The sequence below is a fragment of the Planococcus citri genome, chromosome 1 (assembly GCF_950023065.1).
Source record: "Planococcus citri chromosome 1, ihPlaCitr1.1, whole genome shotgun sequence".
Classification (NCBI taxonomy): Eukaryota; Metazoa; Arthropoda; class Insecta; order Hemiptera; family Pseudococcidae; genus Planococcus; species Planococcus citri.
In genome coordinates this window covers 50,649,190-50,663,173 of record NC_088677.1, presented here as the reverse complement: position 1 = coordinate 50,663,173, position 13,984 = coordinate 50,649,190, and the positions used below count along the sequence as shown (strand labels likewise).

Genomic DNA, 13,984 nt, shown 5'->3' with positions numbered 1-13,984 from the left:
AGTTGAATAATGAAAATGTCACCTTAGAAATTGTTCGTGAAACGTAAGTGTTATAATGAGTAATAATAATACGCACCTCTGCCATATCAAAACTCTCTACCACTTTCAAATCTTCGGGGCATTTTCCAAGTCCTATGGTTTGTTGAATAGAACAATTTAGGTATTGAACAATGAATAAAGAAACAATAAATACCACATTGTATAGCATTTTGGTAAAATTTTCTCCGTATACTGTCGGAGGTATCATTGGGAAGATGCGGATTTCTCAGATCATCAATCAAGGTTAATTAATCGCGTCAATTCATGCTATTATTCAGTCAAGTGTAACATTCGCATTATTCCTTATCGTTTGTCTGTATTTTTTTTTCAATTATTATTTGTCTAAAACTACAACAACATCGAGTAAGAAGTAGACAAATATTCTGAGAAATTTTTAATCAAAATACAATAAATAAAAAAATTTGATTTAAAAAAATGTAGCACACAATAAATTACTTACGTCTAAGTACATACAAATTGAAAAATTAATTTAAAAAGGATTTATGAAAGTTTTTCAAAATTTGATTACCTACACAATAAAGATCAAATTGTTACATTAATCGATTAAAAAAAGTAAAATTTTGATATTCAGACAATATTCAAATCGATTAGGTTAATCGACGTATCAATTTTTCAAAACAAAAAAAAATGCATATTAAAATGCGGTAACGAAATACACGGAACATAGAAGTGCCTATGAATAATGACGATTAATGTAACAATGTAAATTTAAAGCCAGAGGAAGAATTATGACATTCGTCAACTTATAATCTAAAAGCCATGTTTTTTCAACCTACACAGAAACAGGCACCGGTTCGACCTTATGGTCAGCTACTTTTTGATCAACAGGTACTACTACGGGGGCAGGGACAACTTTGTGTTCAGAGACGACTTTGTGATCGACAACTTTTTCATCGGCGACTACTTTATGGTCAGCGACATTTGCTACGACGGGTACTTCGCTTTTGTGAGAGTCAACGTGGTCTTCTTGAACGACTTCTTCGCGTCCGGTGGTTTGTTGATCGCCTTTCTTTTGGCCAACTTTTTGCTTCTGTGGTTTTTTGTTACCATTTGGAGTAGCATTGTGGCCAGCTTGGTTGTCAGCGGAATTATCAGCAGCTTCGGCGATTTCGCAGCTATTCTGATCGGTTTTAACGAAGAACGTACGGCTCAGCTTGAATTTATCGAGGACACCGTAGGCTTTTTGTAAAACAGTGCCTGGGGCGAGCTTATCTCTCGTCAAGATCCAAGCGTTTTCTGAAAATTAATCAAATAATGAGTTGACTTTGAAGGTGATAGCGGAGATGTGATTTTGGTAATTGATAGCTTACGTGTGTTGATGATTCCGAGGGATGAACAGGACCACATGACTGCGTAAGAGTCGTAATCGGTATCCAAAACCATCAATTGCGATTCGTAAGGAACTGAAATAATTCGACGAAAGATTTATTAGCAGTTTGTCGAAAGGCACGTATTCTTGAGAAGGCGATGTTAAAATACATTAGGATGCACCTTATTTTTTGCGAAGTCCGAATGTTTCATTTTCTGAAGTTGCTATCTCAGATTAGGAAATAGTTTCTCATTTTCATTTTTTCCCTAATCTTAATTAAACTGGTGTTGGGAGCCCGTTTCGAGATCATAAAAAAATCGGAAAATGAAAAAATCCAAAATTGGGCATCCGAAAATTTTCCATTTCTATGTCAGAATTGTTCTTTCAAAACCCAGTTTTCATGAATCAAGAAAAAACTCCCCCTTTCTCGTCCTTAAAGCTGATGGTCCCCTAGTATGGAGTCCTCCAGCAAAAATTTCACAAAAATCAAAAAAAAATTGAATGAATCATAATCGGTAAGAGTTCTTCTAAATAACCCGCTTTTCAATAATAATCCTTAATGAGGTTGAACATCTTGTAAGGGGTCTCAAAGTTGAAAAAATTATTTAAAATTTTCATTTCTTCGTCAAAATTCTTCCTTTCCAAAAAACCCTTCTTTGAATGCCCCCTCCCCCAGTGTAATTTTGATCTTTTGTTAAGAGGTCCCCGACGTTGAAAAATTGAAAAAATAAAATGAAAGTGGATTTTTTGAAAATTTTAGTCTTTGTGTCGAAATGTTTGAAAATGATTTCTTTTCAAGAAACTCGAACCCCTTAATTCGCGGATATTGAAACTAGAAAATTTTGAAAATTTCACGGCGTGATTTTCTCATCCAAAGTAAAAAAAATTGAAAAAAAAAATTTCATCAAAAATAAAGAGAAACACCCTAATGAGTAATGATACATAATTATTTGTTTCGAAGAAAGCTACTTACTCGGTAAATTGGGGTATTTAACGTTCATTTTTGATTCTGATCCTTTAACAACTAATCTAATTTCTCCTTCCAAGACTCGCTTGATACTTGTACTGTTGAATACAAATAATTAATAAAATAGATTTCATAACTAAAATTTAATCCCGGACATGAAAATGCGAACTCACAATCTGTTCATGATTTCATTAGCTACTAAATATCTGCCATCGACAGCTTTGGTGTAATTTGTTTTAACACATCTGGTTCCTGCTTCAAAAATATTCACATATCGTTCAGCTTCATACCACGTACCTAAGAACTGAAAAAATCAAAATTGAATTCGTGTATATTCCAGTGACCGGTACTCCGAACAAACGTGCGAAGAAATATTTACTTTATTCATATCGAAATCAGGTTGAGAATCAAATTCGGGACATCCTCCGAAACCTGGAACTTGGCCAGCAGCTAGGCCAATTACGACCAATAAGAGGAACACTAATTTCATTTTTCTTATAATGCTGTAACAGAAAAAAAGACGAAAAAAGGTTTAGTAGGTATAAATTTAATCGTATGCGTATAATTTTGCAAAAAATAAACTCGAAAAAATTATGAAACAAAATATCATAAAGTTCAAATAACGGTCAAAATGCACTGAAAGGAAATCGCTTATCGCCCGCAGTTTACATCCAGTTTTTTTTTATAAGTATTTAATTGGTTTCGTGCAGCGGGAGGAAGACGGATAAACGATCATTTGCTTTGAACTTCACGAACCACTTTGTTGAAGACTCGTTTCGTTGTTTGACCTTTACCTTTGGGTAGAAGACTGGTTTTTTTAAATTAACAATAGATTCATCGCGGTAATACCATAAATCTCATAGATAACACCTTATACATCGCATTGCATTTCTTGGTTTAGGTATGTATTAAATGAATAATAAATTTACACGAGTGGCTTGGCAACCGGTCAAATTTTAATAATGTTACGGATAAATGTATCGGCTACGTGCTTTTAAAAAATGAAATGAAATAAAAATGCGTGAAATTATTAATAGCCTACGGTTGGCGTTAACTAAAGCTCACGCTAGGCTAGATGTGCATTTGCATAGGTAACTTATTATGCAAGATATGTACTTATGCACTTACTGTACTGAAGTCGAGTTTGTTTTCATTTTTATTCATTTTTTTTTGTCGTAGGTGTGTATTATTATTTATTGAAAAAGAGAGTTGAAAATGCGTGATTGACACTATACCCATGTCTTTTCGAAAAATACATCATTTCGTTTCCAAAAAAAAAAAACCTTAATCATGTATTTTATGTGTGTGTTGTTGGTCTTTGTTATGTAAATGCGAATAGTTTGGATCAAAGAAGACTTGAAATAATTACAATATAAAGTACGTTAGGGCTTTGAAAAATCGAATTTTTTCATAATCTGAGAGCTTTCAAAATGGAAAAAAAGCACATCATCAGAATTGTGAGCTACGAGTAATTACCAAAAATAAATAATTTTTTTACGTTTCGAAAATAACGTGAAATAAAATTGAATCAAAAAAGAGAGTGCAGATTGAGATCAGAGTTCAAGTTGACTGGAGAATCGAGATTCCAAAGAGGAAGATGAGAAATGCAATTTTTTTAACCTAGTATTGTTCTCTTACTTAGTAATTTTTGCATGAAATTGAAAATTTACAAAATTATTTTCTTTTAAAAATTAAAAAATTTGATTTTAATTGATTAGAGGAAGTAGTAATCGATATCAGCTGTAATTGCGAAAAATTTTCTTCCAAGTTTTCAATTGATAAAATAGCATGTTCGCGGAATCAGCTATTACGATAAAAATGTCCACGTAAGTAATCAGTAGTCAAGAGTTGATTTCGCTTTGGTTCTTACGATCACAAATTTGAATTTTCTGGATAATTTAAAAAAATAGAAAATTGATTTTCTACTTAAACTTCGTCCTTCACCTACAACTGTTCATTTTTTCAGTTCGAGCGTGTGTCGCTGTAGTAGAAGTTGCTGAGACGAACAAAATCGATTTTAGTAACAGTTCAGTTACAATTTTTTTTTCGAACTAAATTTGAGTAAATTTTGAGCGTTGAACTCTTCGGGAATATCAATTTGCTTTTTCAAATTTGATTAGTGAAGAAATGCCGATCAAGTGAGTAGGTCTATTCCTGACTTGAACCAAATAATTTCTAAATATGAAAAAATGAAAACATCGAAAATTCCTTCGTATTTCAATAAATTTCAAAAAACATCAACAAAGCCGTCTTATCTATTGGTGTTGTTAATAAATTGCAAAATGAGAAAAGCGTTAGTAAATTTACAAATTTGAAAAAAAAAAAAACACAAAAAAAAACAAAGCGAACATAAAAGCCATGAACTTGAAATCGTATTTACCTGATAAACGATGCTGAAGAAAATCCAGATGTCGGCGCAATGAACCAGGATCAGCGTCTCCGCGGCGTTATATAGTGAACGATGAATAAGAAGAGAGGAGAAATCATGCCCTAGGCTAACGGTCCCCTGTATAGTGCCTATGAGTCTAAGGGCACCATAACAATACATTTCAATAGTCAAGTTTACTTACCTAGACAATACACCACCCGCATTCAATTAAATAACGACACAGTGATGTGTTCTGGGTATACTTTTTAACTAATTACCTATTCGCTTTCGCTATGTATGTTTTGTTTATTATTCAAAATCAGTCCAAAACTTTCGTTTCGTCTGGTCGATGTTTGGTAGGTTTTCAAACTTGAGGAATCTGCATTAATGTTTGGGTTTTTTAGGGTGTTGGATGAGACTCGATTTGATTTTTCGATTTCTTAGTGTTTATTTTGTACGATTTAATTACTGTAAAATGAATCGTTCGTAAATGAGTATTCTGGCCTTGTTGACTTTTTTTTTAAATGGTGGAAATTCGTAAAATTCAAGAACTTTTCCGACTGGAATTTCAAAATGGAACTCTTGAATTATGTATGCGGTATGAATGATTGCAGACACGAGGGGGGGGATGTTTTTAAAATTTTGAAAATGTGATTTTTGTTTTGTTTTTTATGTCATTGCATTTAGTTCTGTTGATCTAAGTGCCAAAAAATGAATGGAAAACTAACTACAAGCACGAATTCATTTTCAAGCATTTACACATGGTCATATATAAGTACTTCGATGTTTTTCCATTCTGGCTTCAAGAGTCCCAACGCTCTCATCCTCCCTCCCCCTCCCCCATCGCCTTCGCACTTCGCGTTCAAAATGCATCGTAACGTAATGAAGTTGGTACGCATACTTATGCATATTTTAGGGGTTTGGAGTGAATAGGTGCAATATCCTTGTTCCTTATATGCCTATTAATATTTTTTGAATGGAATATCACAACTACTAGAAAAGAAAAAAATATTAGTCATGCTTCCTGTGTCAATTCCCATAAATAAGAGGGGACTGGGCGCAGATCGAAATCAATTTTCAAGCTGAAATTTTCAGGATCTCATTTTTTTGTGAAAGTGAACTGACATAGGTACATAACTATTGAGAGCAACAAAAGCCGAACTTTTTTTTCGTTTACTTATTGGTTTGTATCATTTGATATTGTGTTACTGATTCTCGAATTTTATCAATTCTCAGCGTTATCTTCACTTCATCTTGAGCCTTTTCATGAATTTTATCAAACTCAGATATTGTTCGTAAAAAGTAACATCAACGACAAAAGTGACAGCTTGTTTTTTTTCTGGGTCCGAAGAGTTTACATTATAGTTCAGTAGACATTGTGAGTCATATCGAAAGAAATTTTCAATTTCTAATTAATTCGATATTCCAACCAGTTCATTGTAAAAGGAACCGTTGAAGTAGAATATTCGCAAATTTTTATAACTGAAAGGTATTAGATATACGATATCTAAACCTTCAAGTAGGCACAGCCTAAACTAGCTGGGTCAAAGTTGTCAACCAACAACACAATGTACACCAAGCCCAAGCAGATGTTTTACAAAAATTGAAGACCTATAAAAACAAGTTTATTCTGGGAATAAGTAACTGTTTGTCTCTTCGTCGATCTAACACTCGGTATTGGAAATTTTTTCTACTGAATAACTGCGTAGACTCATTTCCAGAAACATTTTCGAAGAAATTATTGTTTTTTTTTTCAAACGTGTTTTCGTATGGTTTGGTGGAAACTTTCAAAATCAATGCAAATTGCCTATGTGACCATTAGATGCTGTTACTGACCTAGTAAACATGTCCAATTATGATTTATAATACGAATTGATACCGAATTAAACTCCATGGTGTGCACTGTGCAGAGAATATTCTGTAGAGGAAGACTAATTACGAGCTGTGTGCCAAAATCAAATACATAGATTGACAATTAGGCCACAACGTACGGTTCTTATCTTGTTGGAAGGGAAATCATGTTTTGGTTAAAACAACAACGAGCGTGTGACGTGTATTGAACGGTATAGGAGATCTTTTTGACACATGTATTCGCAACTTTATTAACATCTTTGACGGTGGTGTAAATGTAAATGCGAATATTTGCAGTTGTATTCTCTCACCTGTCCTATAGATACATATTTTGTAAAAGTTCATCGGCATTTTAACCTTATTTATAACTTGAATATGATCGGGTGATCTACATATTATTTAATTATAGGAATAGACGTTATCGATTTTAAAATCACACAAATGAAAATATCTAAATAAAATTATCTAGTCGAAGTATTATTAGAACTTGAATTGACTTTTTCCTCGAGGTCACTGACCTGTAACAGTGCATAATTCACCAAAAAAAATGATTACCCTAGTTAAGTAGGTATCTACTTATTAAGTTCCCATAATCATGGAATAATTGAATGTTTTTCTCAGTAACTAAGGATGAATTGCTCGATAATTTCGATCATTTGCTAGATTTTACTTCCATACATCAGTACGAAAAAAAAGGAAGAAAAGAGGTGAACGTCCGAAAAAACTGGAAACAAATTACTGGAACTGGACGTTTGTAAAAGAATGTAACAAAGATTACATAAATCGACTCCAGTACGCCTACAAGTCGACATAAGTTGATTTCCAGCAAAGGTGTGGTTGTTATGGAAATAGTAGAAGTTATGTAGTACCTATACGGAGTAGTTATATTTTCTTTCAACTTGCAGGTATATCTATAATGTGTTATAAAAAGTTGTTTTTTTTTTCAAAAAGATTTGTTTTTTATTATTCAAATTACCATACCCAGCCATCCGTTATAGTAACCAAAACATTACCAGTTGTACATTTTAACAGTTATGTTAATGTAAATAGAAGAAGAAAAATTAGGTTATTGATATGGTCTCAAGTGTTATTGCTGGAGAACTCTACGAGTATTCGTTTTGGAATTTTCTAGTTCAGTCTGTTCCATCGGTTTATTCGTTTAGTATATACACTGGTGTAGTTAAGTATACTTGATACTGAGAAGGTACCTAGTTACATGTACCTATGTTGAACAATCGCAGGATATGATCTTTGAGAATATTATAATGTTACATCTTGGGCAAAATTTCTCGAAACGCAACAAAATCGTCCATCATGGTTACCATGCGCTCAAACCGGTTCCTAGGTCGCTAAAAAGAACAGAAATACTATAGCAGTGACCTTTGTATGCGGCTCTGCTGAGCCAAAACGTATAGCTGCTTCGTATATCATTGAATATTTTTTTAGTACTGGTCGCGTCTTCATATTCGACCACGAACCTTTAGCTGTAACCAGTTCATCGGTCTGTAAGTCTCGTGTATGAGGTATTTTAAAAAAAGCTGACAAGCGCCTCTGATCGTCCTAAGAATCAACTCCTATTTGTCTTATGAAACTCTATGGAGGTATAGTCCAGATTTCAAGATTCCAGACAGTTTTTAGTGATACAGCTTTTTATATTGTTTTTATTTACTCCGTGAACTCGTAAAATAACGGAATTTACGTGATATACGCTCGATCGTCTGTACTGACGGTGAAATTATGATACCTACCTTTATTCTTTTCGGCTGTTGAAAAGTTTCTGAGATACCTACTCTTATTATTTCATTGGATTATTTTGAAATGCATTAGGTATACTTGGCATCTGCGAAGAAATATGTTCCTGAAGTACGATAAAATTCTATAGTTTCAGCCAATTTACGTTTTTTTTTAATCATTTGGGTATGTGAATAATTAGGTAGGTAGTAGGAATGTAATTTTTTCGTGCCACAGTTGGTTTGGTACATATTTACGAGTATTTTTTTGTCACGATTTTATTGGGTGTCGGGACAGAGAGAGATAGTTTTTATTTGTCGGATCAGCATTTCACTATTTTAATGCTACACACGAAGCTTGAAGAGTAGGTACAAGGTACGAGTAATTTCCTTGGATTTAAAACGCGTTGTAATGTTTTTAATCGCTGAAAAATTGATATAAAACAAAATCGTGATTGTAATTTGATCATAAAATGGATCACCACTTTGTGTACAGTTCAGTAGGTAATAGATTATCTGATGGGCCAGTATTTTGAAAACAGTTGTGATTGGTGCATTGCTCACGGATGATTTCTAGCATAGATTTTAAAAAAATTTGAATTCACGATTTTCTCAGTAATACTTGATATTAATCCGTTGGTTTCAATTATTTAAGAATCACAAAAATTTCGATGAGCAGTTTCCTACATTTAACATTAGGTACATTAAAACTACATGCCTACTTACATATATGTATAATTATCTTGACTGCAATCTGAAGTATGCAGCAGCACTCAGATGACTTACATACGAGTATATTTAGTATGATCACTTTGGTCAACATTCTGTTGGAGTTGATTTTTCAAATGATGATTGTGTTAAGCTTACGATCTCTGGTCAAAAATCATCTTGATTGGCAGGCCAACACTACATACTTCGTTGAGGCATCGAGCCAGGTCTACTCGTATTTCATGATTTCGACAAACCGTAGGTGACATGTGAGTTGCTCCTTCGAGTACTAAATGTATGCGACCCATCTAACAGATCCATCTGTAACACCCGACACTTTCTGATAGCGAATGCTGTGTCTGTGTCATCCGCACCGCCCACGCTCTTTTTTCCAATTTTTTTCAATAAGACTGCTGCATTAACATTTTTGTTCCCTTATTTAAAATTGAAGTCACGAACTTTTTGGTGGGTCAATTGACCATCTATAATTTTTCATGGGTACCTACTACCTACCTGTTCCTACCTACCTACCTACCTACCTACCTAGAAATTGTATCCAAGTTTTGTGCAAAAAATAGTACTTGAGATGTGTAAATACGAATGAAACTTTGTAATGACATGAATGTTGTCATGATTTACGTTATTTATATACTTTTTTTTCATTCCCATTCCATCAAGTTTGTTATGTCGAGTGAAAAAATCATGCCATGAAATTTTTAGCCCCTTCGACGAGAAATAAGTAGTGTCAGTGAGCCTCCCAATTTTACAAAAAGGTGAGAAACCCGAAATATTGGACAAAATTTTCGAATTTAAAACTTCCTACGTCCCCCAGTTTTATTTCTAGTTGAGTAAAATCGTCTCGTAAATTGATTTGATTTAGTCGTATTTATAGCTTTGTATCCCTCCCATAATCAAAGAAGTGGAATTTGCCCTAAAAATGACCGAGTATCCACACGTTATAATCTTTAGGTTTGACCCGTCTTCACCAGAAAAGCACCATTTAATAGTTTCAGCTTTCCCGTCGTCCCTGGATGATAAAATTAAAGTTGGACTCCCCTCCAAGTTTTTTAAAATGATTGAATGTTCTGAAAGATCAATTACGTGGTCATTGTTTTTGACCAGAAATGAAAAAATTGACAAAAAAAAATATTCAGAGACGCTATGCATGAAGTAGGTATTCTTGCGATGTATCGTGCAAAAGAGATGTTGAGGCGCGGCGTTTCTCAGAAAAATACACGTTTTTTTTTTGGAACTTTATTTTTTTGACCGGGCTGTACCCATTTTTAGAATTTGAGCCTAACGTTGTCATTGAATTCTGAAAAAAATTCCCGAATGATAAATTTTATGTGTGATTTATTCTATATTGTGAGCATTGTTTTTCGCAGATTTAATCAGACTCGTGAACTTCATAACATTTCGATGGTTTGTGATCGTGTCGCGATACAAAAGTAAATTCGAGTAGTGCTGCTCACCGAAGTTCCAGTTGTTGGTGAGTGGTTTCATTGATATTGCATGTATATTTTTACCAAATATCTAGAATTTATTATTTCATTTTTAGCCAAATTTTTGTAAAAAATGATGGCTATTGCGGTAGGCCCAACTTTGGATAAAAAGGTCGGGGATGAAAAATTTTGATAGTTCTCGACGTTTTGAGCTCAGACTAGACGTTTCCCGGTGTGTCAGTTTTTATATATATATTTATATGTTTATGTATATAGAAGTTTCACCGAAACTTGAATTTTTTACTTTTTAAATCAAGAGACGTTCTAATGAATGAAATGGGATAAAACTTGGACAATAGGGTTCTTTTGGGAGCTAGAGTTGACCCCTGCAGTGGGGAGGGTCAAAGTTCAAAATTACAGAAAGGTCATTTTTTTGGAGGGGCATAATATGACCCCAAATGAACGAAAAAGGTCCAAAATCATACCATAGGTCAATACCTCTATTGTGATCAACATATCCAAATTTCAGCTTCCTAGGTCATCCCCACCCCATTTTAAGTGAGAAAAACCACATTTTACCCCTATTTTTGACCCCCTCACCCCAAAAATTGACCTTAGGAGTCCAAATTTTCAGCATACAATGAGAGGGTGCCCCTTGAGTGCTTTTTGCAGGTTTCAACCTTCCAACCCCATTTGACCCCTCTCCAGGGTCAAAAAAGTGGATTTTTGCGTGTTTTTTGACGTTTAGCCAAGCCTACAGCCCCTCCAAATTGACCTAGAGGGTCCAAATTTTTACAGTACATTGGGAGGATGTACCCGAAGTGCCTTTTGCAGATTTCAACCTTCCAACTTCATTAGACCGCTCTCCAGGGTCAAAAAGTGGATTTTTTCATCCATTTAACGTGTTTTTTTTTGAAAATTTCAACATTTAGCCAAGCCTACAGCCCCTCCAAATTGACCTAGAGGGTCCAAATTTTCACAGTACAATGGGAGGATGTACCCGAAGTGCCTTTTGCATGTTTAAACCTTCCAACCCCATTTTTACAGAAAGGTCATCTTTTTGGGGGGGCATAATATGACCCCAAAAAGATGAAAAGAGTCCAAAATTATACCATTGGTCAGTACTCTCATTGTGATCAACATTTCCAAATTTCAGTTTCCTAGGTCATCCCCACTCTGATTAAGGTGGGAAAAACCACATTTGACCCCTATTTTTGACCCCCTCGCCCCTAAAATTGACCGTAGGAGTCCAAATTTTCAGCATACAATGAGAGGGTGCCCCTTGAGTGCTTTTTGCAGGTTTCAACCTTCCAACCCCATTTGACCCCTCTCCAGGGTCAAAAAAGTGGATTTTTGCGTGTTTTTTGACGTTTAGCCAAGCCTACAGCCCCTCCAAATTGACCTAGAGGGTCCAAATTTTTACAGTACATTGGGAGGATGTACCCGAAGTGCCTTTTGCAGGTTTCAACCTTCCAACCTCATTAGACCGCTCTCCAGGGTCAAAAAAGTGGAGTTTTTCATCAATTATACGGTTTTTTTTTGACAATTTTGACGTTTAGCCAAGCCTACAGCCCCTCCAAATTGACCTAGAGGGTCCAAATTTTCACAGTGCATTGGGAGAATGTACCGGAAGTGCCTTTTGCCGGTTCAAACCTTCCAACCCCATTTCACCTGTTTCAGGGTGAAGACAGGTTTGTTACCACATTTTTTGAAGGAGGAAGAAGAGAGTTGGGCGAAGTCCAAGGGGGGCGCAGGGGGGACGGAGGCCCCCCCGCGAATATAAGAAGGAAACATTGGAAGGAGAGAGTTGGGCAAAGCCCAAGGGGGGTTCAGGGGGGACGAAGTCCCCCCCCCCCAAACACTGGCGAAGCACAGGAGCGAAGCGAGGGTGCGAGTAGTTTAAGCGAAGCGCAGAGCATGAAAAAAAACGTGCGTAGGAGGTAGTTGGGCGAAGCTCAAGGGGGTGCATGGGGGACTTGTCCCCCCAAATACAGGCGAAGCACAGGAGCGAGGTGAGGGTGCGAGTAGTTCAAGAGCCCTCAATATTTCTAGCACAAAAATTTGGCTCTTACGTAGCGGCAGACTGCTACGACTTTTTTTTTTGTCTGTCCGAATTTTCTATAAATCCTTGAATATCGAATAGCTCTTTTAAATGCAATTTTTCAAAAATTCGCCAGTTGAATTTCGGTTAAGGGGGTTTTAAGACGTACTCTTCCGATCTAGTTCAGTTTCGTTAAAGTCTGAGTAAGTCAGTTCAAGGTATTCCATCACTGAGATCCGGTTTTGTCATCCGTGGACATTGCATTCATTATCAAGTTTTTTGAGTTTTCTTTTTTGGGTCAATTATGCTCGTTGAAGCGAGGGTAATTCGAAGTTTTTGAATACAATTTCGTACAATGAATCTTTCACTTCTAGTTTATGTATCGATGGAGCATCCTGTTCTTCTTACGTTATGTTGATCCGTTTATGTAATTGCGCGGCTGTAAAAAGTGGTGAGGGTAAGGGCAAAAAATATTTTCAGCGTAAAATTTGAAATTTTTGAGAGAATATTAATTTCAGGTCGTTGATAAAAAATATTGCGCTGTGTCGATAAAGAGAACTTACACAAATATTTGCGTGGTGGGTCACCGACTTTTTAAAATTTTGTTAGGAAAATTCTGCCTTCTGCATTATGTTATTTGTCTGGAATTAATGTTCAACGTTTTGTGATTGCTACCTAGTACCTGCATACGCATTTCGACGTTCTCTGAACAGTTCAGATTCTCAAGTGTGTCATGAAACACCACCAGAGTGCGCAGCGTTCCTATATTTCTAAGATAGCTTTACATGCACGAAAATTTACATGGCTATTCGTAGTTTTGTTGAGTTGTGCTTTTGGGTGAACATTGTACGAGTTACTACAATAATTTGAGAATGCAATTTGTATGGACATTTTTCCGCAGAAGAATTCAATTTTACGAAATGTCCATCTCCTTCTGATCATAATTTTAATAATTCTGGGACTTTTTCACTGAGTACATATTAGTGTGTAATGGAGCACATCGTGTTTCAATAGTAGATACTACATAATTTTATTGTTGGTTAATTAGCATCAAGAGACTCGCCTATCTTGTCTGAAAATGGTGGGAAAATCAAAGTGACGAAAAACGTTTCCGCTTTGCTTTATTTTGACTTGTTAAATAAATGGAACGGAAAAATTTTAATCAGGGGCGAGCTTTCGATCTGCCGTATTCATTTTTAAAAGTCGTTTTGCCCACGAAAAACATAATAGACATTCATGCTTGAAAAATGCAATGTTTTCATTGAATTTTCAACATGTAATTGAGTATTAAATTACCTGTAGGTATGAAATGCAGCTTAATGAGAGAATTCAGAATTTCACTTCTAGTTCGCATGTAGGTAGGTAGAGGTACTAGGTAGGTATAGGTACTTGGTATCTTTCTAAAAATAACACCCCTGGCCAAATCACGCGTATTCAACCAAAGAAGGATGAAAATTTCATCACGATGGCATACCTACTTCGAATCTCAAGAGATCGAGAATTTGAGT

General features: G+C 35.4%; 1 protein-coding gene across 1 annotated transcript; it reads right to left on the bottom strand.

Moving 5' to 3' along the window:
- Positions 1–418: 418 nt before the first annotated feature.
- Positions 419–4,861, bottom strand: LOC135832525 (apolipoprotein D-like). The gene is made up of 6 exons (XM_065345823.1): positions 4,717–4,861; positions 2,716–2,839; positions 2,510–2,640; positions 2,343–2,434; positions 1,371–1,463; positions 419–1,296 (listed from the first exon to the last, which is right to left on the bottom strand). The coding sequence occupies exons 2-6, from the start codon at positions 2,824–2,826 to the stop codon at positions 833–835; spliced, it is 891 nt and encodes a 296-aa protein (XP_065201895.1). The 5' UTR covers positions 2,827–2,839; positions 4,717–4,861; the 3' UTR covers positions 419–832.
- Between the last annotated feature and the right edge of the window lie 9,123 nt (positions 4,862–13,984).

Coding starts and splice junctions, on each gene's coding strand:
- LOC135832525 (XM_065345823.1), bottom strand. CDS start 2,826: ATGAAATTAGTGTTCCTCTTATTGGTCGTAATTGGCCTAGCTGCTGGC. Junction 1,464..2,342: donor TAAATACCCCAATTTACCGA/GTAAGTAGCTTT, acceptor GAATTATTTCAG/TTCCTTACGAATCGCAATTG. Junction 1,297..1,370: donor CCTCGGAATCATCAACACAC/GTAAGCTATCAA, acceptor ATTAATTTTCAG/AAAACGCTTGGATCTTGACG.